General features: G+C 39.8%; 2 protein-coding genes and 1 long non-coding RNA gene across 3 annotated transcripts in view; 1 reads left to right on the forward strand and 2 right to left on the reverse strand.

Moving 5' to 3' along the window:
- Nucleotides 1–17,846, reverse strand: part of gabbr1a (gamma-aminobutyric acid (GABA) B receptor, 1a) — a 107,123-nt gene extending 89,277 nt beyond the window's left edge. Inside the window, exons 1-6 of the mRNA XM_046044020.1 lie at nt 17,702–17,846; nt 17,355–17,419; nt 13,478–13,616; nt 10,171–10,356; nt 8,359–8,376; nt 489–649 (exon numbers count right to left, since the gene is read on the reverse strand). Coding sequence (XP_045899976.1) covers nt 489–649; nt 8,359–8,376; nt 10,171–10,356; nt 13,478–13,616; nt 17,355–17,419; nt 17,702–17,780 — 648 coding nt within the window. The 5' untranslated portion in view covers nt 17,781–17,846. The remainder of the gene's footprint in view (nt 1–488; nt 650–8,358; nt 8,377–10,170; nt 10,357–13,477; nt 13,617–17,354; nt 17,420–17,701) is intronic.
- Nucleotides 9,553–18,620, forward strand: LOC123967783. The gene is made up of 3 exons (XR_006824341.1): nt 9,553–9,781; nt 10,241–10,401; nt 17,370–18,620. It is a non-coding gene; the product is annotated as an uncharacterized LOC123967783 (long non-coding RNA).
- Nucleotides 18,621–21,600: 2,980 nt separating this feature from the next.
- sh3bp5la (SH3-binding domain protein 5-like, a) overlaps nt 21,601–26,940 on the reverse strand; it is a 9,518-nt gene continuing 4,178 nt past the window's right edge. Inside the window, exons 4-6 of the mRNA XM_046045156.1 lie at nt 24,745–24,909; nt 23,946–24,119; nt 21,601–23,713 (exon numbers count right to left, since the gene is read on the reverse strand). Coding sequence (XP_045901112.1) covers nt 23,168–23,713; nt 23,946–24,119; nt 24,745–24,909 — 885 coding nt within the window. The 3' untranslated portion in view covers nt 21,601–23,167. The remainder of the gene's footprint in view (nt 23,714–23,945; nt 24,120–24,744; nt 24,910–26,940) is intronic.

Below are 26,940 nucleotides of genomic sequence, written 5' to 3' on the forward strand. Positions count from 1 at the left end.
ATGATTAATGATTGATGAGCAACAAGCAGGAGGTGTGTTTGTTCATTTAGCACAAACCATCACAGTACATGGCATGGCAGCCTCTTTTGTTCAGCGGAGTGAGGACCTGAGGGTTAGTTTTTATGGGGGTGACCTTTTAGGAAAGCTCTTCTTAGAGATCTCGGACTGCGAGACAAGGCAGGTGTCGGTGAGGAACTGTGCTCTTGTTGTGGCAAAGTAAAATGTAATATACCTGCCATGACTCTTGAGAAATCCAGAGTGGGAAATAAAATAAGCTCCATACAGTCAGAAAACATTGTTTGATTGCAAGAGTAAATATCAAAATGAAACAAAACAGTAATGACAAATGATACTCAGCACACTGAAAATGACACAACAGAGGCAGTTACTCCTCTTGATAACTTGAGAGGCAGATCATTAGATCCCTGACTGACACCTCACATCACTTAAGTGCGCACCTCCTCTGACTCTCCTCCACATGCACTCACCATGCTGTCGAAGTGGATGAGCTCCAGCTCGTAGTCGGGCAGGATGTCGCTCCTGTTGTTCACGAGGTCCAGGGCCATCTGAGCGGAGGGCATACACGCCTGACCGCCCGGCCAGCCTCCGCTCATGGGGAACAGCGCTCCGATGTACAGCTTCTTCTTGCCTGCGGACGGCCGTGGCCAGAGGAGGAGAAGGACGATGAGAGATGCCCGGAGGAACATCGCATGCCCGCGGGCTGCGCGAGTTACCCGCGGAGGTCTTCTGCAAATTACCAGCATGGTTCAAGGTGAGCTGAACAGGTTGGCCCCGGTGCCGCAGCGGAGTCAATTCGGGGAAAAGGTTATTTTATGTGCGAATTTTGCAACTTAAATTTAAGTGAAGTCGACACGTGTCCGACTCCTTTGGGCAGGACTGTCTTTGGATTTTATGCTGCAGATATTGTGTAGCCTAAACCAACTAGCCTATTTACTTTTAATTGCAAGTGTTTAGCGAATCGAGTAAATAATTTAGTCAGCGGAGGCCTATACTTTAGCATAATGCATGGTTAATTATACATGGCATGTTGGATATTTTCGGGGACAGAGTCAAACACAGTTCAGGCAGCCTTTACTTTGCAGACCGCGTAGCGCTCTTGCGAGGACAAGTTGCTGCTCGCCTCGAGATCAGTCAAGTTTCAAACGAACCTCAGTCCTGCAGTCCAACTCGTTTATTTGCAATTCTACACATTCGGCGTGACTAAATCCTGCAATAAATCATAGATCATGCCTGCAATAAAGCATGCATATTGGACAGCGCATCCCTTACTCACGACTTTTACGCAAACAGGACGCGAGAATTAAACGCTGGAGTCCGCGCAGAACACGTCAACCGGGTCAAATGAGCGTGGACTGGGAGCTGCAGCTATTAAAAAAAAACGACGGGAGTGTGAACTGAGAGATGGAGCAGCGGAAATAGCAGGCAACATCTCCCCTCTTTAACGCTGCCGTATTCCAACAGATGAAACGATTTGCCGCGGAAAAGCAGGCGCGCCAGAGCTCTGCGTCTGATCCACTGCAGCACCGAGAGTGTGTGTGTGTGTGTGTGTGTGTGTGTGTGCGTGTGAGAGAGAGAGAGAGAGAGAGAGAGAGAGAGTGCCAGGACACGTCTGAAATGTATGCCGCTAGAGAGAGAGAGAGATGGAGAGGGAGAGAGATGAGTGGTTTGGAGGGGGCTCTGGGCAAAATCTCCTCAAAGATTTTCTAATGAGTTACACGCTGAGCTTAACTTATACAGTACATCCATTCCACAAGAGTCCCACACAACCTCATTTTGTCACATTTTCTTCTTCTTACTCTCATCACTTGCTGCAGCTTCCGGCTTACACTGCTGGCTACAGCATTCACAATTCATTTCTGACCAATGCATCTGTACAAGAGGCTAAATACTGACCTTAAAGGCAAACTGTGAAAACTATAAATTACCCAGAGAGTCTGATTTGTTTTCTCTAAGTAAGCATTGAGCTGGGCCATGTGGTAAAAACATCAATAATGAAGACTTTTTTTTAATATTTATTGTTATTAGGATTTTTAAAACTGTATGGTAAGTAACACAAAATAATCAAACTGATGTTCAAAGCAATGATGCATGGCATGAATCTGTCCCACTGTTCTGTGTTATGACTCAACTCTAAACAACAGAAGGTTCAGTAACTCCTTTGATTAGTTTTCAGTAATGCAATATGATCATATAGCCTACAGTGCTGTCCCAATTCAGTTTCACTAAATGTTATTAAAAAAATAAATGAATAGAATAAATAAATGAATAGTAAACTAATGGCTCAGCCCTTCCTCTCTACATTAAAACTGGACTGAATTCTCTTGAGAAATAAATGTGTTTCAGATAGGGTACATATAATGAATGCTTCATGTAATTTCAATAACTGCATTTTTTCATAATCAAACAATCTTCCATCACAATTTCCTAAAGCTCACTGTGACATCTTCAAATTGTTTGTTTTGTCGAACCAACAGTCCAAAATCTAAAGATATTCAGTTTAGGACAAAGAAAAGAAGTCAGCTCAAATTAGGTAATGTTTAGCATTTAAACTTGAAAATAAACTCCACTGTTATAATAGGTGCCAATATATTTCCAAAGGGGAAAGAAGGGATTGGAGCACACTGATTGATTGCAGCCTTTAATAGTGCAAACAGACCAATGTTTCGACTGTGGTGACATAGTCAATTCACTCCACCGCAGAGAGACATATTGGATTCATACTTTTAACACATTTGAGCCTGTTAACCTTTTTGAATAACTGAATATGTCATGTTTCCTCTAATTCATTGCACTTGATTGGTGCATTACTTGTACATTTTGTACTCAATCTTTGTAACTTTAAGATATATCTGTGGTATTTTGTTGCTGTTGTGATTATAGTGCATGGGGTGTGGGACTGGCAAATCCCGCCTTTAGATCTATTTCAACCAGTTATCAAATGACAATTGTGCACGTGTTCTGTGTCGACTATATTTGTGCACAACATGTGTAGCCTCTTATCAGATCAGTGTAACCAAGCGCAAAGTGGATAGGGTTAGGCCCTATACACTTTATATTATATATAAGGATTAATGAATGTACAACATGTAAAATAACCCAAGGAGGTAGTATAATGAAAAGGGATATAACTGTGATGTGTAGAAATTGAACAATAAACCGATATACAAAATGTACAGTATGAGTGAATGCAGCAAGGTTAAACATCAAGCTAGTATGTAAATAAATGTTAGCAGCTCTGTGAGGCTGCACATAGGCACAACGGTACTTTGAGAAAAAACATGCTCACAGTTAGAATGTTAATGTTGATGTTTAGCAGGTAGAAAGTTTACTATGTTCTCCGTGTTATGATGCTAACATATGCTAATTACCACTGAATCCAATGTACAGTTGAGGTTGATGGAAATGTCAATAGTTTTTTCGTATTTTGTCATAAATCAAAGTATTGGACAAATTAGAATTTTGACCTGATGGTGGCGCTAGAGGAAAAGCTAAATAATAAGAAACATTTTTACAATTAATTATGAGGGGGACATGACTGTTCAAATGATAGGACAATCCATTCAGCAGTTATTGAAACATTTCACTAAAAAGCACAAATGTAAACCTCATGGTGGCACTAGAGCAGGGTTGCAAACTGATCCATGAAGACAATGAAATTCTGTACAGACATTCATAGACTTCATTGGAAAAGTCCGGGGATCAACAACATCATAGGGGTTCAACCATTGGGGACCATGAATGTCTGTACAGAATTTCATGCCAACCCATCCAGTATGTGTTCAGATATTTTAGTCTGGACCAAAGAGGTGGACCTGCAACCAACAGTAGTAGAAGAAGTACTGAGATCATTTACTTAAGTGTACCAGTAGCAATACTCCAACAACAACAACTTCATGGGTAGTTTAATCTATAATGTTATATAAATTGATCATGTGTTTACATATAAAATGTTGATCTGAAAAGTTACTAACTCTGGCTGTAAAATAAATGTAGTGTCTTAAACTGTACAATATTTTTCTCTCAAATGTAGTGGAGTGGAAGTATCATAAAACAGAAATACTCAAGTAAATTACAATACTTCAGAATTGTAGTAGTAAGTACACTACTTGAGTAAATGTACTTTTTGTACAGGAAGTTACTTTCCACCACTGCAAAACGGCAGACTGAGATTGCAAACCTAAGAGCTGGCGCTATTGCTAAAAACACTGGTTTCTCTCTTAGGACCTGCACAATCAACTGTAATGCTTTTTAAATGCTGCTGAAACAACAGTCACATGTACATTTTCAAATTAAACCAGATTTAGCCTGGTTTTAACCTAGATACCTAGATGCTGTTTGACCTGCAAATCAATAACTCCATGCTTACTGTGCTAGCACACACCAGCAGTATGCAGCTCTACTCTGTAACCACCTCTGCTAATCCATAGACCATTTCATTTCTACTTCCCTCCACGGCTAAGTATATAAAATGCTACAGAAGCTGCTTTGAGAAATCAGCAAAAAAATGTGGCAGGCAGTATCAGTCATGGCTGTTTTTTATTTGCGTCCATTTCAAGAGAGAAATGTAGTTAATGTACACATGAGAGATACTGGACTCCCACTGTGCCCCTCCGAACCCTCACATGCAGCACAGCCCTTATCTGTAACTCTGACACACATGCACCATGTAGTCATACACTGATCATAAAGCTGTTTTTCATTTGTGTCCTTTTCTAAAATAAACTTTTGATATTTTTGGAGATACATCTGCCAACATCATTTGATATCAATGAATTCTTTGAGGAATGTTAAAGTAAAGCTCGTTATCTTAGAACAAAATAGAAAGTCACAGGGGTGCCAATACTTTTTGCCATTTTCAATGCAGCCTATTTGGATTATTGACTACACTTTTATTCCATTTTATGCTCATGTTTTTGCAGTTCCTGTGTAAGCGCTTTAATTGCAATGTAATGTCTGTGTTAAAGTTCCCTTTTGAAAATTACTTATTGCGGCAATTGAGAAGAAGACCATTATTTCTCCAGTCTAAATTAAAAACCCTCTGTAGTTGTGCGATGGAATATGACTATTATATAACCCTGGTTCATTACCCAAATCTCATTATCTGGATATCTCCATGTAGCAGAGAGCTATTCAGATCCAGCTGCTAACAAGCCCTCACAGGCTGAGGTGAGTGTAGTGATCATCTGCTGGCATCATGGCTGGCATTTGACTTCCACTTCCACCTCCTCATCCTCGCTGCCACCCCATGACCCATCCAACGCACAATCAATTATTCAGCCGTGAACTTTATGTGCTGTTTCGCTCCATAAGCCTGCAGCCAACACAGGAAAGACGCACGAGCATTGGGCATTGCAGTGTTAACATCCCCCATGGTGGCAAATGCCACATTCAGAGAAAACGTTAGCTGTGGAACAGCCTGGAAAAGATGCAGTGGAGACAGTGTGCTGTAACATGTTGCTGAGCTGCTTTAATGAGGGTCTTGTACTGTATGTGTGTCTGCAGTATGCACGCTGGGCATCCTTCAGGATAATGGCCTGTTTTTCTCTTGGCAGATGCGTTAGTGGAAAAATACTGTTTTGAATGTTCCCTTTTTTACACATCACCAGATTACATTGTCCTCCACCTGCAGAGCACATTTTATTCAAGGAGCAATCCAAAACATTGTGAAAATGCTGTACCTAAATATATTGTGTAAAATCAATCAGACTGTTTCAATTCCCAAGACGCATATATTTTGTAGACGTAAGGTTTTTCTAGAATGCTGACAATAGAAGTCACATCTAATTTTTTGTGCAGAGATCAGACTTTGGTCAAAGTGAATTTTAAAGTCTATTCTTTGTGGGTTTTTTTACTTTGCATGTAGTACCAGATGGGCAAGTTGAAAACCTCATTTATATATTACAGGGATGGTATTATTTGAACAACAGCCATTTATAGGAGTGTGAATGTGGCCAGCATGCAAGAACATACAGTTAATAAATGCAACTTCGGTTCAGTATGATCATTACATAATTTGTCCACTACACACTTGCTTGTTTGCAATATTGTGCAGCATAGCAGTTGCTAGGCTAATATATCATGGCTAAGTGTAAGGGTGGATGGGAGTTAAGAATAATAAGTTCATTGTTCAACTATGTCCTGTCACTAGGGCATGAGGGACAGCATTTGGTAACCTATAGTTTATTATTAGGAAGGCAGCTATGAAAAAGGGAAAACTGTCTTTTATTAAATTACTCTATTAACATTAAATTAATGAATTTTTGGTTTTGGATAGAAAGATAAAAAAAATATATAGAATAATGCCTCCCCTTTGTTTTAATGCCTGATCGACCTCCTACTTCAAAAATACAATAATCTTTAAAGGATGAAATCCATTATTAAATATTATAATGTAAAAATGTAATACTTAGTATGTACATATGTACATGTGCATACATACAGAGTTTAGATGTGTGTTGTTGGTACTGTGTTAGCTTGTTATGTCCCGGTTGTTTGCTGCTTTGTTTGTATTCACTGTGTACCTGGTTTTGTTATACTGTACTTGAAGAAAACAGAAACGAGAGATGCACTCCTACTGCATATATGTGCCCGCACACACACACACACACACACACACACACACACACATACACACACCACACATACACAGGGTAGAGCAGACACAGACGGGGGCAGGGTATTAACCTTTCTCCTGCTGAGGAGGCAGTAAGTGGGTGGTGATGGCACATGGAGAGGAGAGAGAGAGAGAGAGCAGAGCCATAAGGAGGTCAGTATTGTGACAGTAAATGGGAATATCTATTTGAGGAAACCGTGTTCTCTCCTGCTTTGTTAATTATGTGTTTGTCAAGTCTGTCAGTGACATTTGGAAAGTTTTATGGGATTACTTGCTTTATAACTATGTATCGAGTTTAGTGTTGCATACTGCGTGTGCACACACAAGTGTCTGTGTGTGTGAACAGTATTTGGCTTATGAAAGGCTAGCGTAGGTCTATGTCTAATTCATTAGAGTAACTGTGCAGTGTTGTGAGCCTTCCAAGGGTTGTAGCAAGCGTATGATTCAATATCTGGCCAATTTCTAACGTGGTGACATAACTGTGCAAGAGGATGAGCCATCCTGCAACAGTAACCCATGTATTCATCATCCTTGCCAGGGATCAGATAAAATGGCTGTACTAGTAGATGTTTTGAACCTTTATTTTCCTAGGGAAGGCTGGCTAAGCACATTAGTTCATTTTCAGAAATGACCTGCTGCAAACTCATGCAGTTTTACACTCACAGCAACAGCACCACAGTTCTAATAGCACTGTATGTAGGACTGGGGTAAGTGAGCAGAATATCCCACACCTGATTATATTTATACCTGCAGCTGCTCTTGTAATGCTATTAACCCTCGCCTTTTTCAAAATCCATCTTAGGGCAGGAGCATCGTAAAAACAATTAGCACCAAACCAATAAGAATGCACAATTTTCATTCAGATAAGACACACAGGGGTAAGTTTGGAGTTGAGTTGAAAATGCTACTAATGATGCTTATGAGCAAAGTAAATAGTTTTAATCTTCTCTCTCAGTTCTTTGATTCATGAAAGAAGCATTTGCGTGATACTCGGGGATAGAAAAATAATGTTCCTCTTGTAATGGGCTGGTAAGGAACTGGGGGAAACGCTGTCAGCCCTGAATATGTATGTGTTCTAATATTAGAAATGGAAACTAATTTCTTTAACTTCTTTAATTGAGTTTACAGCTTCAAATGCAACTATAATAAACTATAATCTTGTTTCTCTAATTGGACAAGTTGTAGGTAGAAGAAGTTTCCTTTTCCCCAAGAAGTCAGATTTCCCCAGCTGTTGTGGGGATTTGGATTTTCAGCTGCAGAACAACCACTTGTCAGTGCTTTAGGCTACTGCTGCTCTCTTGTGGCGACAGTACACATTACATCTGCAGCACAGTTTTGCAAAGCCTTCTTCGCAGCAGAATTTAATTAAAAGATCAAAGATCTCTGCACAGTTACATTCAGGTGCATTACCATTAGCTAAAGAAACAGGCAGGTTTAATGGTCTCCCTGAAGACAGAAGACTGTTTGTTATGTGAGGCGAGACATTTCATGTTCTATTAATAATAATTAGGTATGGGCCCCAGGGAGAGTGGTTGTTGCTATAGTACATATATGTAATGATTTAAGGGCTACACCTTTCATTTCTGATGGAAACATTGGGAAGGGACCCTTGCTTGTGGCAGATTTTATTTGTTGAGTTTTGTTGAGATATATATGCAATATATATACACTATTGTGATGATTTGGTTAGCATGGACACGATAATACAAATGAAAAATTCCTACCTGTATAGTTTCTGTCATCTTTGTCCAGCAAACACAAAAAAGAGAAGAACAGAAAACAGATGAAATTCAAGTGGAAACAGGACAGTTAACTAGAAGGTTTCAGCATTTCACAAAAACAGCTTTGATGTAAAATCTGATGTTTTCCAAGTAAATTATTTACCTTTATAATGTATAATTTGTAAAAACTTGGTGCAGTTAAGCTCAAAAGTCTAATAATTTCCCTCCACTAGATGGCAGTGACACAACATTGTAGTTGTATTGAGTGATGCACTGTTGGTTGGATGCTGAGCAGTAATTGTGGGAAATATTATGTAATGCTTTGATGTTTTACCAGCATGCCATAAAAATGATAGTTACCTTTAAATTTCATATAGTTAGGTACCACAAAAAATCTGTTAGTAACAACATGTAGAGTTGTAAATATAATCAGAGTACATTATAAGCAATTATTTACAAATATGAATGAACCACAAAGCTTTTTACTGATCTTCGAGATGTTTTCATTACACAACAAGTAGCCTACTTTTAGTTGCCCAGTCTAACTGTGCTGATAATTCCCACTTTCATCCATTTTAATACTACCATTCCCATAGCAACTTTATTGGTTGCCATGCCAACTCCTTTGATAACGAGTCTCATTTCTTTCAGTTCTTTGATTCATCTGTGTGTTTTTTGTTTCTTAAATCCTCCAATATTTGCACTCATTTGGACAAATCTTTTCAAACTGTAAACATGCCAACTCATAACAACACTTTTGGGTGTCAGTGATATCACAAATATCCACTGATGCTGTGATATTATAGTCATTGAGTGTTTACCCTGTGTACAGTTTAATGTACGGGACATAAGGTTTTAACTTGTGCTCATGATTCATTTTACCTGCCTGTGCCAACAGTGCAGATTGCCCTCTATGGATTACACTGTGATTGGTTGGATCATTTATTGCTTAGCAACTGTGCTTCACCCTTGGGAGAGCAGGTGTTTGTAATTATCTGTCATCTTAAAGGCCTTATGTTCCCATTTTTGTAAGGCAGGCTGCTAAAGCTGAAGTGGGTTGTGGCTATATGATGAAATGGGATAGGATGTTTTCTGTTTATTTGATTACAGATTAGATTAAGACTCATTTATTTTGACAGTTAAATGTCATAAAATATGCCTATAATAGTACCAGAGGCTAATGTATTGTCTTTAAATTGCTTGTTTTATCTCATCAACTCAAAGTCATACTCAGTTTAGTATCATATATGACAAAGAAAAGCATCTAATCCTGAAATTTGGGAAGCTGCTACCAGATAATGACTGGTATTTTTGCTTGAAAAGTTGACACTTAATTTAAAATAATTGCTGATTAAGTGCCTGTCTATTAATGGATTAGACGTTAACACTCTACAATTTATAGTAAATCTTAAAAAGAAAAATCATGGTAAGCAAAAAAGTACGTAAATTATAACCTCCAGTTGTGATTCTCATAACGCAATGAATCCTCATTTTTAGAAACATTTTAATATTTGAGTAGATTTACTTGCTACTACTTGTTATGATGGATATTATGAATTTATATCAGAAACATTTATGGTATCAATGTTGTATGTCTGACTGTGCACAAATTTTCTTTACTAGCATCTCTGCTGGACTGGCTGCAATGATATAATGATGTAAATCTTATTAATTACCATCTGTGTTGTAACTGAGTTGTTAGCCTGTTGAGATAACTGACTGAATCCTCCCACCAAACAACATCATTTTCTTAAACCTACCATAACTGGAAGCTTAATGTAAAATGTCATTTAGTCAGACTTGTTTGACACTTACAGAGGCAGGTGGGTTTAGGCGCATCCCACTTTCCCAGTTTAGTGCAATGGCTGATGTTTCTGCCCTCCAGGATGAAGCCGGCATGGCAGCTGTAATGGAGCACTGTCCCTTCCACTGGCTGCCCGGGGGGCTTCACCATCACTCGACCATTCTCCAGGGACGTCCACACCCGTGGGCACAGCAGCACTGGGAACCACAAGGACCACAAAAGAGAAGGAGAATTTAGAAAAGGTGAATCCATGCATTCATACCGTTACACATTTCTCAGAGGTAAACATGCTTTGGATGGATAATGTTACTGGTTGTCCAAATGCTCAGTGGCCAAAGAACCAGCATTATGTTAGTTAACTGGCTAGCAAGTTAACTACATAACTGTTGGTGGTGGCAGCTTGAGGGCAGCAGAACGAACTGTTAACACATATTATAAAGTAGTTAAACATGTTAGAAAGCAGTTGCAGTCCAGCATAGCAAAGAACATTAGCATTCATTTTTAAGCCATGTTTCTGATTAATATATGTTCAGTGTTCATTCTCTTTTAGCTCTGTTTTGGTCACCACCAACTCAACCAACAGAGGGACGTAACTAGCTCTTTAGCTACTTTAGCTACTAAATTCCCCACCGTGTTCACCAGCTAGTCGCTAACTTTCTCATCAGGTAGTGTACAGTGGGTTTATCAGAACTGCGGGAATGAAATCCATTAATCCAAATAAATGGCCAACTGAAACATGGAAAAATACATACCAGACCTACTGTACCTACACTATCGTGAAAAATTGTTGCTGGACTCAATTACAATCATGCTACTAACAAACTGGTATGTAATTATTCCAGCTAAGCCTCTAGTTATCTTTAACCATTACCAAAGTTGTCAAACATAGTTTGTCAACTATTAGTCATTATAGTTCACAAGTAAAATATTGTGTCTTTTAACAAAGCAATCACACACTCCAGCCTCAGTTACTAAGGCAATAGGTTAAAAAGATTCCTATTTTTCAAGGTTTTCTGGTTATTGCTGCTGCTGACATTGGCTTCTGAGAAAATACAGAGCTTTTCTACAGTGTACAAATTAATGGATGATGTTGGCCTAACATGTTTCTCCAACAGCTGAACAAGCACTAGGTAACAAACTGGATACAAATGAGCAAAACGGTAAAAGTGCTTTGCCAACGTCATTACTTCTGCCAATTTTGTGTTAGTTACCAGTAAGAAATACATTATACTACACTTTAGCCCACATGTGTGATGTTAGCTTGCAATGCTACAGCCTCCATATGGTTTAGCGTTTTCCTCTTGCTTTGATTTCCTGACAAAATGGCCAAGCTCTTGAATATAATTTGTTTAGCTGCCAAGTTTTGTGAATCTTCCTTCCAGCATTGGGAGCACATTATAAAGCTCAAATCTGCACATTGCAGCTTGTGCTCTTACATAAGCCAGAGAAAACAAAAACCCGGCTTTAGAGAATGTACTCTTGGGAAAAATAAATTCCACTGATGTTAGATGTGAACTGAAAGAACAAAAACAGAGATGTAACTGTGATTTGATTGGATCGCTGGCCTTATTTTCAGTATTTGCAGAGGCACTGTGGATGTGATCTGAGTAGAAATTACATTCAGGCCGTACTGTCCAATAAGAACATTTTGGTTTGCAGGCAAAGTTAAGTAAAACAATTTAATGCTGTATAATAAATTGAATATCATACAAACAAAATTAATACACGTGGAAGCTAAACAAGCTATCTCATTTATTCTTTAACCTAGATCTAAATGCAAGCAATACCCAGCATCAGCCTGAACTATTCTCTATGGAAGTGTCACAAATAATTTCACATTTACATTTATTTATTTATATAGCCCATCTTTAGGCACACATATCTCAGAGGATACATACAAAAAAGCTAATCAGCAATCAACAGGACACAGTAAAATAAAAAACCTATTCATAGATCAGAATTCAACAAAACAAGGTTATGTTTACAAGCTCTGGTTTTGCAACATATTACCAGCACAGTAAGAGACGAATTTCAACCAAAATGTGTGACAAAATCAATCTTTTTTACAACTTTAAACTGCATCTCACAGTCTTCATCAGCAAATGGCTCAGCTGCCGTCGCATGAAAACAAGTGGTCATAAATGGGAGGGAGATCGTAACCCATGTCACTGTTCAATAGTGGTCTTTCTGGTTAATTGTGAACAGCCTCCTTGATCTTTTTTTGGCCATCTATTAATTCTCTGTGTAAATTGTGTTTATTGCAGGGACCATGAGATGTGGTTGAAAGCTCCCAAAAAGCTAGTTAACAAATCTTTGAGTTGAGATTTTGTTACCTATACTGTTCATAAGGTCAAGAATAAAGTTCAAATTTAATTATCGAACTGTAATTGATCAGATAACGAGTTAATGTCGGTAATGTTCATTTACAAGATTTACTTTAATTCCTTTCAAAGCAGATATAATCAATATCTTTACAATAACAATGTGTCAAATGACAATGTAAACAGTGATAATGCAAAAAGGGTTGCTTGTAGTTATGAACCTACAAAGAATTTTCACCTGAATCTGCATCTTCCCTCGGCTTTACAGAGCTTTAAAGCGAGTTTGTTTAGCTCATTGTTTAGCTATACGGCCAGCATCTTTTCTGTTTGGGTTCACTCTGTCTCACTGCTTTCATAGCACCGTTTAAGCAGCAACAGCAGCTAGCTGTTTTCAGCAAAAAAGCTTTAAAAACGCACTATTCGTTCAGGGGACCAAAAACTGAACTAAAATAGAGTGAATATTGGATTTACATTCGTCAGGTGGACAGAAAAACAACACCAAATGATTGATAATATTGCTCAGTAAATGTTGGATGTTTGCTCGAGTTTACAGTATCAACTTAAAAGAGACAATATGTCAATGTTGTGTTAATGACTTGTTTTTACCCCCTCAAACAGTGATGGGAGCCGGTAATGTAGGAAACCATAACAATAAAAACTGTGGTTTGATTTCATGTTAGCTCTTCACTGTGGATTTTCATATTAGTACTGTAGATGATAAAAACGACTGTAATACCAGTGCTTAAAAAAGTGAGAAGGTTGCACAGTGTTTTACACTTTCCTTTGTGTGTAGTATAAATGGGGAAAGCGGTAACATGCTGTCAAAACAACTGAGATTTTATATTATTAACGGTGGCTTTGTTATATGTTGATTAACCAGACAGAACGCGTAAGAACTGATTATTATACACAAGAACTGTCTGTAAAATGTGATAAGATAAGAAATGGGTGGAGGTAAGGATAAAAAGAGTCTGACAATTAGACCAAAAGGACTTACAACATCTGCTGTGGTGCGTTATGTCTGTCCATGTGCCGTCGGGTAAGCACTTCCTGACCTTGGGTCCCACAATCACCCGGTTTCCTCTGCAGATATACTCTATCTCATAATCCACTGGCAGGATCTGCACACTGCGAATCTGTAAGAGAACCACAGAAGAGAAAGAGATTGGGAGGAGAGACAGCCATTAAAGTGTGATTGATGCCCTAATACTTGTATTTCCTATTCACTTAGGGACCCTCTTTATTCCGTCTCAGTGCAGTACACTCAGTGCCGTACACTCTTGTGCCATATGGTTGTGACAATATAGCTCTACTAGGAAGAGCATTTTATGACAATCTTGTCTGAATTGATGGGCTCTCACACACTGAATTAAACCCTCACTCTGGTTGGGAGAGGAAGCAAATAGGCCCAGGCTTTATGTTTCAAAGTAATGTTGTGTTGCGTGTACTGTATGTGTGATGGACTCGTGTGTAGATACATCCAGAGATTCAGATATTAAATTGCTTGGTTTTGGAGGTTTTGATGGTTCTTACACTTTGAAACTACATCAATCTCTCTTCTAATTTAAGTTTTTAGTTTCCAGGACATGAAGAGACTTTCTTCTTTGATTTGTTTGTTGTATTTACAACTTGGTGAGCCAAGGCGAGCCAAAAAATGAAGGGGTACTCCAGCACATCCATAAAGTTAGGGGATTTGCAAAGGACAAAGTTGTCTATAATATTGCCTGCCATTGGGTCATTTAAACATTGTTCAAACTTTGTTTTAAACCCACAGAACATTTAATTTAAATTCTAACTGAGATCCCAAAGTTTCCAAACACATGTTTATATCATTCACATTTGATGCACTGGTGCAGGTGTATATACAGTATATGGATACAATATTTTTCCACCTGTAAAACTGTTCATTGCAAAAACTCTGTTACGTGTATTTGGTTACTTCTTCTGGCACTTTTTCTCTCACTGTGTTTCATTTCAGTTCAGATGTTTATTGTCCCACAAGAGGAAATTCTTTTTGCAGCATCAAAACAAACTTGAAACATAAACACAGAAAACACAGGAAAAAGCTAATAATTGAACCTTGATTTAAATTTTTTGTCAAACTAACATTTCCAAGGTTAAAATTGATGCAGAAGATGCCAAGACATCTTGATTAAAGTCCCAAACATCAGTCAAGCTCCAAAACGTCCTACATTTCCCATGGTACAACTCTATAGTGTTGCTTCATTAGACCCTTCCTGCCTGGGATGCACCCATTTCTTTCTAACTCTGCGCCCTCAGTTTGTAACACAGGGTTTCTGTTAAAATGTACAGTCTCCAAGCCCAATCTGAAATACCCTGATGACATCACTGGGGTTTTATCCCCCCCCAGACTTGACAAAGCTCCACTGAGAGCCACAGGAGACATTGTGCAACTGTTTACACAGACCAGTACTCCCCAAGTCTAGTTAACCGATGTTCATATTTAGAATCTTAGATTAGAATCAGAACAATTAGAATTGCCTCTTTAATTTCATGCTCTGTTTGCATGCTTGTTCAAATTTTTGTGAATCTCTTTTCGTCTGATCTGTTAATCCTGTGGTGTTTGTTTGACATATCTGCTTTATTCAGCTCACAGCTGAATGAGACATGGAAAGATTAGAGGGAGAGAGCTGGATGTCATGTGACAAAGGTCAAAGGTTTTAGCTGATCCTGAGACATGGTTTTGGTAAGCACATGAGCCATCAGAGCCAACAGATTGATCTGTAGCAACTAATTGTATGTAACACATTTATTTATTAAAACATCTTTCCCACTTGACACACATGAATTCACTGAAAGCCCAGATGTGCCAGTTTTACATGCATTTGTGGATCTGTGGAGCTGGAGACCACCAAAGGAGTCTCAAAGCTCCATACACAAATGTAACCTGATATGTATATCAGGTGATTCTTACACACACATTTAACAGTCTGTATTCAGGTTGTGCATTTGTAAAACTACATGTGTTCAAATTGCTTGGTATTTGTGTGTGGATTGGAACATGCATTTGTGAGTACCTCAAATCGCGCACAAATTGTTGTACACATTTGTAAATCATGTAATATACATTTATGTTAATTTTTAGTCCAATGTCACTCCATAATTAAATGTGCCTTTAATTAATGCAATAGATATTTTGGGAAACACATTTAGATGACAAGACTGATAACTATAGTCATGTTTGTCAATCAGCTTAGCATAAAAACTGGAAACCAGGTTAAAACATGTAACCTGGCTTTGTCCAACGGTAGAAAAAAATCTGCCTACCAGCACCTCTAAAGCTCACTTAACAAAATATGGTAGAATGTAGAAGCAACACCTCTGAGCATGTTACTATTAAATTTGCTACAATATGGCAGTCGTTGGTTTGGTTTAAGATGACGATGAAACTAGCTACCGGTGGTGGGTAGAGCAGTTTGTTGGTTGGTGTAGGTCAAGTTTCAGTTGAACACAAAGAAAACTAAAGAAATATTTTTTTGGCTTCAGGAATGTTAGCAACACCCACCAACCGAATGACTATGGATGGGGAGGGTATTGAACTGGTGGATGATCACAAATACTTAGGAACAATAATAGATGTGAAACTGTCAGGAAATTTTAACACAGGTCTGAAACTGAGACAGTTTGGTGTGGACAGAGATATATTGGTCCTCTTCTATCGCTCCTTCACGGAGAACGTATTAACCTTTTGTTCCATTGCCTGGTATTTTACATTGTGAGTGAATAATAAAGATAAACTGCAAGTCAAGATGTTCTGTAAGATTGCTGGACAGCAGCAAAACTGCATGACGATGACCTGTGAGTCCTGATTGGTGAGGAAAAGGCAGGCAATTATTAGAGATGTATCACAACCCCTATTTAGCCTGCACTAGCTGTTACCATCGGGCAGATGGTATCTATCTATATTACTTTTTTTAATCCGTATAAAAACTGTGTTTTAAAGGGGGTTATGTGGTGGACTGTTTGTACGCAGCCCATAAAACCTCAACTTATCATGTCATTCTCACACACATGTCATTTATTTAGAGATGCTGATATGCAGATTTTGTTACCTTTGGACAGAACCAGGCTTGCTGTTTCCCCCTGTTTTCAGTCTTTATGCTAAGCTAAGCTAACTGGATGTTGGTTGTAGCTTCATATTTACAGGACATGATGGCATCAGTCCTCTCGTCTCACCAAGAAAGCAAATATACATATTTTCCAAAATGTCCAACTGTTCCTTTAGTTACAGTAGTTTAACATGCACTAATGCAACTTACATTTCTACTGATATTTCAGCTGTCAGCTGATATTGTGACAACTCAACATACCCTTCTTAGACGTTGTTACATAATTTGTCAATATTATTATTATTATTTATTATTTTTATTATATAATTAACTAACATATCCCTCATCATATGGAGTAATCATCACCAACTAATTTGAATTAATGTAATGGCACCACTTTATCTCAGGCTGACATGTTTTATATTTTCAATAACAACAACAACAACGATAATATTATTATTAATAATAATAATAATAATGATCATAATAATAATAATAATAATAATAAGGAAGAAATAATTACATTCCAGTTAGCAGATACAAGGATAGCTGCTGAATACTTCCAATTCTGTGTTTTTTATTTGGAAAATCTTCAAGCCAACTGTGTTTAATGTGTTTGAGGTGTTTGACAGGTGAGGTTCTGTAATTTATTAATAATGGTGTCATTTTTAATGGTGATTATACGTTTTATATGTTGTGCTTTGTTGTTTCTGAGCGCACTGAAACAATTTCTGCGGTTGATATGATAATAAATTATTCAATGTTGAATCTTTAGATCCAGCACAGTAACAGTTCTCTCTGTACCTGTTCTTGTGTCAGGCCTCTGTAGCGGATCCCCCCATCCCTTGGAGGCCGGATTATGGCACAGCCTGAAAACAAGAGAAGAGGAAGAAGTATGAAAAAAGGAGGATGACAAGAGCAGAGAGGGAAAGCTCTGTCTCCAGATAATGTAGATATATAACAACAACATGCTATATTGTCAATTAATTGACACCTTCCTTGCTGCACAAATTACAGTGCTTCATTCAGGTCACTTAGCAATTTCTGCAGCGTTACATCTGTCCATTAATGCACATTATAAACACACACAGACAGCATACACACAGACAGATATCCCACACGGATTCAGTCACAAATACACACAAAATTACCTCCAGTTGATGAATTATGTATGGGCACAACAAGAGATGGAAGAGCATAGAGAATAATCAGAAGCAATAGGCGTGCCATCTCTGGATCTAAAAGAGAAGGGTGAGAGAGGGAGAGAAGGTTTTAAAAAGAAAGTGGGAATGTGTGACAGGGAGTTTGGGGGTTTGGGAGAAAGACAGAAGAGGAAACAAGAGACAAAAAGAAAAAGGTTACTGAGAAAATATTCTTACAGTATTAATGCTACACTCTCAGTCCTCAGATACAGTCACTTTCGGTCCACTGCTGTCTGTCCTTCTAAAAGAGATGCATCAACTTTTTGGCAAAATAGCTCCCTTTTCAGCATGCCTGACTGTGCATAGAGAGGATGAGAATCAAGATGAGTCCACTTTTCTCTCTCTGCTTCTATTTGTATTTACAGTGCAGACAGCCCGGGCTCCATTGATTGCCAGCTTGGCTTAATTTCAAAGGCCATGTATACAAGGTTTCAGCCGAGTTTTTGATGGTTTTTATTATTTTAAGTAGCTGCCCATGGAAACATTTCACACCAGGGCAGACTTAGCTTAGAATAGTTTTCTTTATGCCATGTTAGAAAAGTATTTGGAACAGCTTATAAACTATGGTTACAAAAAAATGTGTTTTTAGGTATCTTCATAGTTTTTTCAGGCAATGACCTACTCCACCTAATCGGACGCAAGAAAACTCTTGAGACTTTCTCTGAAAGTGTACTCCACCAATTTAGCATTGCACTCCTAAACCCTTGTCAGACTCATGGTGTAAAGTGTCATATATTTTATAAATCAAAATCCATGCAGCTGAACCAGATACATCATCTTTTTAATTCCAAGCATTTGTCTTCATTATCAAAACATGGTGCCTACATTACCCACAATGCAACTCAGCCACCGACAGTTTGTCTGGAGATTTGGGTGTGTTATGCTAGTAGTGGCTAATGTAGTCTCGAATCTCTAGCCGCAAGCAGAGATGAGGAGTGGGCTACAGAGGTCTGGTAAGCTAACACACGTTCTAACTCCACACATTTTTTTATTGTCTAACTTGTAGTCTTCAGCCCCAACCGACACCGCCTCAAGTGACATCAGTTAAGGCAATTTATCAGACTTCACACAGCTCCCTTTGGAGCCACAAAAGGCATAACATAACTTTATTAGCCACATATGCAACAGTGTTCCACCTGTAAACACACTTTGGGCAACATCACCCTTTAAATGAAGAGTGGATCTACAATTATATCAATAAATAATATCTGCCATATCAACAAATAGCAAATAGAGCAAACTATTACATTAACTCAATAAGTACAAGGACTCCATCTGCTTTACAAGGAAGGTGAAACGACAGGCCACTTAGCCATCTCACTGACTAATGTGCACATTTCATGAGCACAGAATGAGTGTGCTATGCTAACAAGCAAAACATCAAAACACCATTTAGTCCTTTAGGCCACAGAACATCCAGTGCTGGTAGTATCAATGATAAACACACTACTGTATTTAGCTGCTCATTTGCAGTTTTGAATAATAAATGTTGCTTTATGAGGTTGTCACACATGCACAAACATAAACATATCCATACACTCTCACACTTGTGTGGTGAAGTTTGGGGCCCACATTGAGGCAGTGAGGGAGACAGATGGCAGCGAGGCTTGCTTGTGGAAGACAGACAAACTCGGCTGGATACTTCATTAGCATTATCCAGTGTATTTTTAGAGTTCACTGACAAGAAGCATGCAGGAGGTAGACACCACCAGAGAGTGTGTATTACGTCTGTGTGTGTGTGTGTGTGTGTGTGTGTGTGTGTGTGTGTGTGTGTGTTGGCAGCGTACAGTGTGTGCTTTTGTCCTGTGTGGGAAGGAGGGAGGGGAGGCAGTAGAGAGAAATGGGGGAGAAAAAGGACAGCCCAGCAGGAGTCATTAATATCAGCGAACACACACTGAGCCGGATAAAAGCAAACTACGTGAGTGAGTGTAGCACAGGCGAGGCAGCCTGACCAGCACGAAGCCACCTAACTCCATCAGCACTGTGGCTGCAGCAGCACCGAGCAGACAGGGGGAAGGGGGCCGTCAACTAGCCTCAAGCTTTAAATGCAATTAAGGCTTCAGCACCACGGACAGCGCCTTCACCGCTCCCAAACATTGCAGCCTTGTAAAAACGCCATATTACAATAACACCTACAGCCCATCCACGTTCACTTCCTCCTCTAATGTCACTGCTGCCTACTTCCCTGTGTGTTCATAATGCCGGAAGCTGCGATGGAAAGGGATGTACCTGTCCATTGCAGCACCGAACTCACATTTACTGAAATGCATGTAGTGGCTATTTCCACACGGGGTACTTGCACATAGACCCAGATGCTGTACATTTGTGCATGGCTGAGCATGAACTGTTGAGACGTGAGGGTCACAGTAAGGGTGCCACCAACCGTATGCAGCCGGTAGTTACTTGTCGGCTGTTGACAAGAGAATCCGTCATGGCCTGTAGAGGAAGGCCGACCATATTAACAAGCCCGTATGGTCCCCATATGATGGATCTCAAAACTAGCGTCTAGAAAAACATGTTATCTGCTTAAACCGGCGGCGTGTTGTTCAAAAAGGTGTAAAATCTCATCCCGCTATCCTCTCTTCGTAACGCACAAAAGGGTAAATGCAGACTGGATGGTGATGGTTTAAGGAACTCAAAACAAATCTGGCCTGTGCCCATCGAGAATGTATGGCCTTTGCATACTCAATGAAGAACGGATTTGGCATAGTCTATATTATTTCATGGGAAATGGGGCATTTTCTGAATAGATGTAGTCTAATATTGCAACCTACAGTAACAGTAGCATATAGCCCCCTGAAGCAAAGCCGTAGCATGTGTACTTACTATTAGTATCGAAGCGCTCGGTCAAGATAACAGTGCGTCCTCCGGATGGGACCCGCCAGGGAAAGCCCGGTGTCGGATTATTTGGTAAAAATATGCATCTTTGCAACGATTTTTATGGCTGTATTAATATGGCTATAAATGTGCAAGCTGCTCCGTTCGTAAAACAGAATGTTACAAAAACAAAACGTATCTTATTCGGGGTTTTTCCAGGTATTGCAGTTAGGCATGGCAAAGGTAAGAAATGACAGGTCCATACAAAAAATATACATGCACTATATACAAACGCATCCCCATAAGCGACGAAACACCGATACACCACACACTCCCCTCCTTTTTTTCTCTCCCCCTCTACGATCTTGAGCTAATTCACGACGTCATGATGGAGACGCACCGTGCGTAACAGCCCCCCCCCCCCCCCCCCCCCCCCCCCCCCCCCCCCCCCACACACACATACACACATACACCCCAGATGAAACACGTTAGCGTGCAGGCCCACAACAGAAAATATCATAATGAATCTTACGAGGAGGCATAGGGTTTATGATAAGCTTGAGGATTTATCCCACGGTGAATAATTATATCGCGACAGGAGGACTAGACACGGATGGAGGTGCAGATATGGTGCTGTGGTATTAATAGTGACTACTTTGTTAAGCCTTTTTCTAAAGCTCTTTGGAGTTAAGTCAACCAAGCAGTTGTCAGTCATTTCTACAACACTGGCCATCTATTAAATCAAAGTCCATGGACTCCTCCATGTCCCCCTTTTGTGCCTTTCCCACCATTCTCTGCTCCTCTTCTGCCATCTATTCTGAGATCAGCATCCTGCTTCATATTTATACATCTGCTGAATAATTGAAGGAAGGCTGGGGAAGACATAACCTCTCCCTCTGTCTCCTACCATCCCTATTCCTGAGTCAGTAAAACAGAAACTCACATCCTACCCTGCCTGTTGACATACAATTCTACAATAAGCCCTACAAAATATCACATAAATATCAAAATATAGGAAGTATAAGCCCAAGAAGTATGATGAGGTTTATTGATTGTTAGGTATGAAGATGCATTAATTGGAAACAGTGGCATTCTGGCTAATTCACAAATGCAATTAAAATGGTGAAGACTAATTGTTAAGAAAAAAGTAATGGTGAGGTGTTTCAGATAAACTGCAACAACAATGATTTAAATACATACGACAACCTGTGGGTATCCAGAACATCTGTACAACAATCTTGTCAAATATTCAAATCAGTGACACGTGTAACTGTACATGTCAATATTTTCCAGCTTTGTAATAATTACATACATTTACAAGTCATTTCTTGACTTCATTGTTTTGCATCATACACTTTGACAATCAAAGTACAATATCATAAAAGAAAATACAGAAATCAACACAAAAAAGAAATCATAACTCTTCAAGTCTTGTCGGGAACAGTGCCTAGGTGATTATTAAAAGATATATTTAAAAAAAATAAATCATGAAAGGGCACACACTTGTTCTTTAAATTGTTCTAAACAGAACTACAGATGAGTTTACAACAAAGTACTACTCATGCTAAATGTGTTACTTGTTCTGTGTCAAGGCACACTTCAAATAACAGGGCAATTTCTTTAAAAAGGCAAAACAAGGAGGAAATGCATTAGCTGCCAATGCAATCCACTTCTACAAATGTAAACAATATCCAAATTATACACATTGGCTGAGCTTCATCATCTTAGCTTTAATGGTGTCAGTGTTTGTTCCAGCATATAGCCCTGAATACACGTCATAAATGTCCGCGTTAATAGCCATACAGGAGTGCATGCTCTCGGAGTGGAAAGAGTCAAATAGACTCTTATCAATATTCAGACTATTGATTCCATTCATCTTTTCAGGAATTTTCAAAAAACGCATTCTCTCGTGCCAAAAATAATTTAAGCACTACTTTCAGCATGTTACCGGAAATAAATATATGAAATGTAAATACGAACATGCTTTCACTCTCCGCTGAAAGAATCGTTTTTGTCATTTTTCCCTACACACTAACTTGATGTGGGTGGACATGAGTGTGGATCTCAGTGTGTATGGAGAGACCCTGCCACCCCTCTCTACCTTGAAGCAATCGCTGATAAGACTCGACACAACTGGAGTAGAAACAATAGCAGAACTTGTTTTCACCAGTCTCACCAAATTAAATCAACGTATCAAAGTAAGAAATGACACCTTCTCTAAATATGTCTGTTCAAACAGGGCGTTTGAATTTTCATGCTTCGCGCTCGAGGAAGAAATTCCACTCAGAATCCCTCACAGGGGGGTGAATATACAGTATACTTGTCCTGAAGGGTTGAAAGCTCTTTAGATTCAAGTAGTGTTCTAACTAGGCTGCAATGTTAACTATAGATCAGTGCCCGCTTTAGAATTGTCAGTTAACTTATGTGTGCTTATTTACACCTAGAACTGCATCGCTGCAGTTTTATTTTTGCAGCTAATCCGCTGTCTTATACTTTGGTTGGTACCCATGTTTTAGGGATGTTTACCCTAACTTGTACTTTATTGATCACTCACACTGTACTTTTGCGCTGTTTATAGCTGTTACACCTGTAACAGCCTCACAAACTGAAGCTTCGGTGGTGCTGCTTGTAGAACTGCTGCTGGCGCTCCTTGGCGGATGTTTCCGTCAGCTTGTCTCTTCTATCAATTACTGGGCCTCTCTCTTTCTCCCCCTCATCCCCAGTCATGCTGCCTACATCGCTGAGGTTCCCGAGGTGCTCAATGGAGTCATATTTCTCCAAGTCGGAAGCGATAGTCTGCAGGCTGAACACTGAAAGGGAATCAGACCCCGCCCGCTCCCTCTCCTTTTCATTCTCCTTCTCCTTGTATTTCTCCACCAGGTCGATGGCTCCATCCACTCGACTTGTCCCCGTCGCACCACCGCTGCAGGCTCCACCTTCTCGTTTAACTTTGATGTCGGACTCGGCTCCAATGGGGGAACTCCGCCCACCACAGACGGTGGGGCATCCTCCCTCGGCCTGGTCCCTTCCCCTCTGAGCGTGGATCTGCTCGCTAATTTGTTCCAAGTTTCGTAGGGCGATGGAATAGCGGGTCTTCACTTTGGCTACGTGTTGTTCCAGCTGCAGCACTTTGGCCTTGTTCTCCTGGAGTCACACAGAAGGCAATCATCAATTTCAACATTGATTTTATGCCACAACCTACCAGTGACCTCCAGTAAATCCATAAGATACAGGTTATATTACAGCATTGTTTGCCAACTCAGCAGCATATTCACAACAAGCAGAACGAAATTCTTCTTGTGAGAATAGGAAACTGTAAATGAGAGAGGACATGGTCCACTGCACAGAACATGTGCACTCTGTATGTATGCATTACCTCCAGTATGTGGTTGAACTGGGCCTTGAGTTCAAAGTAAGGTTTGGATTTCACAATGACTCTTTTGAGGGACTTTTGCAGCATCTGAACCCGGGCCTCAGCCTCCTGACAAGCGTGTGTGACACGCATGTGCTCCCTCTCACTGCGTAGTCGCTCTTCTTCGGCTTCGTTCACCTGTGAGAGACATGCAGCAGCAGGGTGTTTAGGCCCCCCCCCCCGGATTCCATGTCACCTCTCTGCAAAGCTGTTGAATCTAAAGGGGAACTCCACCGATTTTATGCATCAAGGTTTGTTTACAATTCTTGGGGAGTATGGGAAAATTTGCTCAAGACTACATAAGCCGCACACCACAATCCCCGACTAAACTGTCGGCAGTCAAGTTGCATTGAAAGAAATGTCGGTGGCAGATTTTGTCAATGAAGAATGTGTGGGGGGAAAAAAAATGATATCTCTGGTCCTGCTGCATTGACTTTTATCCTTTAATAAATATCAATTGTAAGTCTGTGTTATAGGAATGCAATGCTAAATCGGTGGCGTGCTCTTGAATGTAAAAATGCTCAAATAAAAAAGATAACGAACTTACACTGATTAAGTTGCACGTTTTATTTCTATGGTCACTATCCACCACAGTTCAGACGCACTCTCATTTTTTGTACATTCCAGTGAGTGTTCAACCTTCCTGGAAATTATGTATCATCCAATTTGGGACACCAGAACTATCCTGCACCTACTGTACGTGGCCAACTAAACCCAGGTCTGATGTCATATAACCTCATGTGTGCCGCCTCCTCTGTGTTACCTTGGAGGTAGCGTGATTGAGCATCTCCTGCCAGGTGGGATCCAGGGTGTTCTTGCCATCAGCCATCAGGCCCTGCTCTGCCACATAGACCATCTCCCTGGCAGCTGTATGCATAGAAACCGCTCTCTCATAGCTCAAAGCTGCCTTTTGGGTCTCCTGCTGTGCCTACAGAGAGCAGACAAAACTTTTGCAGCCTACAGAAGTGGAATATGACAGGGACATGACCCTGTGTTCTGTTAAGTCCAATTACAATCAGATCTCTGTCGAACTGTATTTGTCATACCATCATACTTGATTTGAAACTTGATGTTTAATGTAATTAAGTCATTAGGAAAATAAATATAAGAACAGGTAAGGTAAATGCAAATAACAATTAATTGCCTTACAAATTGTATTTAAATTTGTATAAATTGTTAACAATTTCCCATGAGGCAAATATCACAACTAGAGCTCCTGAAGGAACAAAACAAGTATCTTGTATCCAAATTGTGTGCAGGTTTACATCGAGATGGGTCACAGTTCAGAAAGAATTTCACAAGCATATTGAATGAGTCCCCTTCCCTCAGCTTTACTTAGATGACTAAGATGTTGAAAACTCAGTGTATCCCCTATGTGCATTCACGGGCGGCGATGCACCGCTACAAAAATTTCACTCATTCATTATTATATCAATGCGCTACTAATTTTCACTCACACACTATGTGAGCACGGTAACACTCATCGCTTGGCTCGCTTCCTCTCCTCATTCTTCAAAAGACATCTACGTGACAGGTGCTGTTAAAAGAGCAGCGTAACTTCGAACTTTGATTGTCCGAGCAGCAGAAACTGACGGTGAACGCGAACGGAGGAAAATATTCTGGCAGTACATGTATGTGCCTGTTACGGTGTGCCAGCTTCTCAAGACCAAGAAAAGTCTGTTTGATGTTTCCCCACCTGCTGGAAAAGTGAAGCCTGTTTGTGCTAGCTAACATCTCCCCTCCCCTTTAGACTGCGCAGCTGAGCAGGAACACTTCTACAGTAGGCTGCGTCTTTAGCTGCTATGTAACTTAACATTAGCTTAATATATAGAAAGTAACTGGTAGCTGTATTTTTTTACTACCTACTGGTCCAATGTTGAGAACATCAGGTACACACTTAGACTAAACTAGTTCAGCCTACAGCTCTGTCCTGTACAGACTAGTTCATCCAAAAGTATTTTTCAGGTGAAAAATACTTTAGAGTGGTTGTTAGGAAAAGAAAGGACGGTGGTGACTGGAGGAGCTGAGGTTAGCAAAAGCTAATTAGTGATACAAACTAATGCTTTTAAGTTAATGGGGAGACGTTTCTTTTTGGATTTTGATGTGCAAATAAAATGCACCTCAGGAGGGAGGAGGTTTTTCATGTTGCCTATATTTATGTCTATACAGATAAATGTCTAAAGCAGTAAAATGAAGACACAAAAGGCAAACATGAACAATCCTATCTACAATGATTCTGAGGTCATATTAACAGGGTTTAGGGGGTGTTGCCCAAAACATGCTTTGCCATAAATGTAAAATCACTGTGGAGAGCATCACAACCAACCAAATTACTTTCCCCAAATCTAGGCCTGGGCGAAAAATCGATTGAATGAATTAATTCGAATTTTTTGTTGCGGGCGATTTAAAAAATAAGTAAATCGAGTTTTTGTGTAATAGCACATTTTTGGCTCCCCGGGGTTTCCCGTAGTGTTCGTTTCCCATAGCGACAACATCATACACTAAACAGCAACAGCAAGCGACAAAATGGCTACCGGTGAGAGCGGGAAGTTTGTTCCCAAGAAAGGAATAAAGTCATCTGTTGTTTGGAACTGGTATGGGTTTGCTGCGACAGATGTGGAACAACAGACACCACGCTGCAACATTTGCCTAAAGCCTATCGCAGTGAAAGGCAGCAGCACCACAAACCTATTCCAACACCTGAAACAGAGACATCCAGCCGAATATGAAAAATGCCAGTCTCTCCGCGATGAACAAAGCCGCACTGACCAACAAACCTTAGCTAAAAAACAGCTAACTGTAGCCGAATCCTTTGCACAAGGCACCGCATATGACAGGAAAGGGGCACGGTGGAGAACAATCACCGAAGCGGTCGCTTTGCATATAGCCAAAGACATGGTACCCATATATACCGTGGAAAAGACGGGGTTTATTAATTTGATTAAAACGTTAGACCCCA

The sequence above is a fragment of the Micropterus dolomieu genome, linkage group LG03, assembly GCF_021292245.1.
Source record: "Micropterus dolomieu isolate WLL.071019.BEF.003 ecotype Adirondacks linkage group LG03, ASM2129224v1, whole genome shotgun sequence".
Taxonomy (NCBI): domain Eukaryota; kingdom Metazoa; phylum Chordata; class Actinopteri; order Centrarchiformes; family Centrarchidae; genus Micropterus; species Micropterus dolomieu.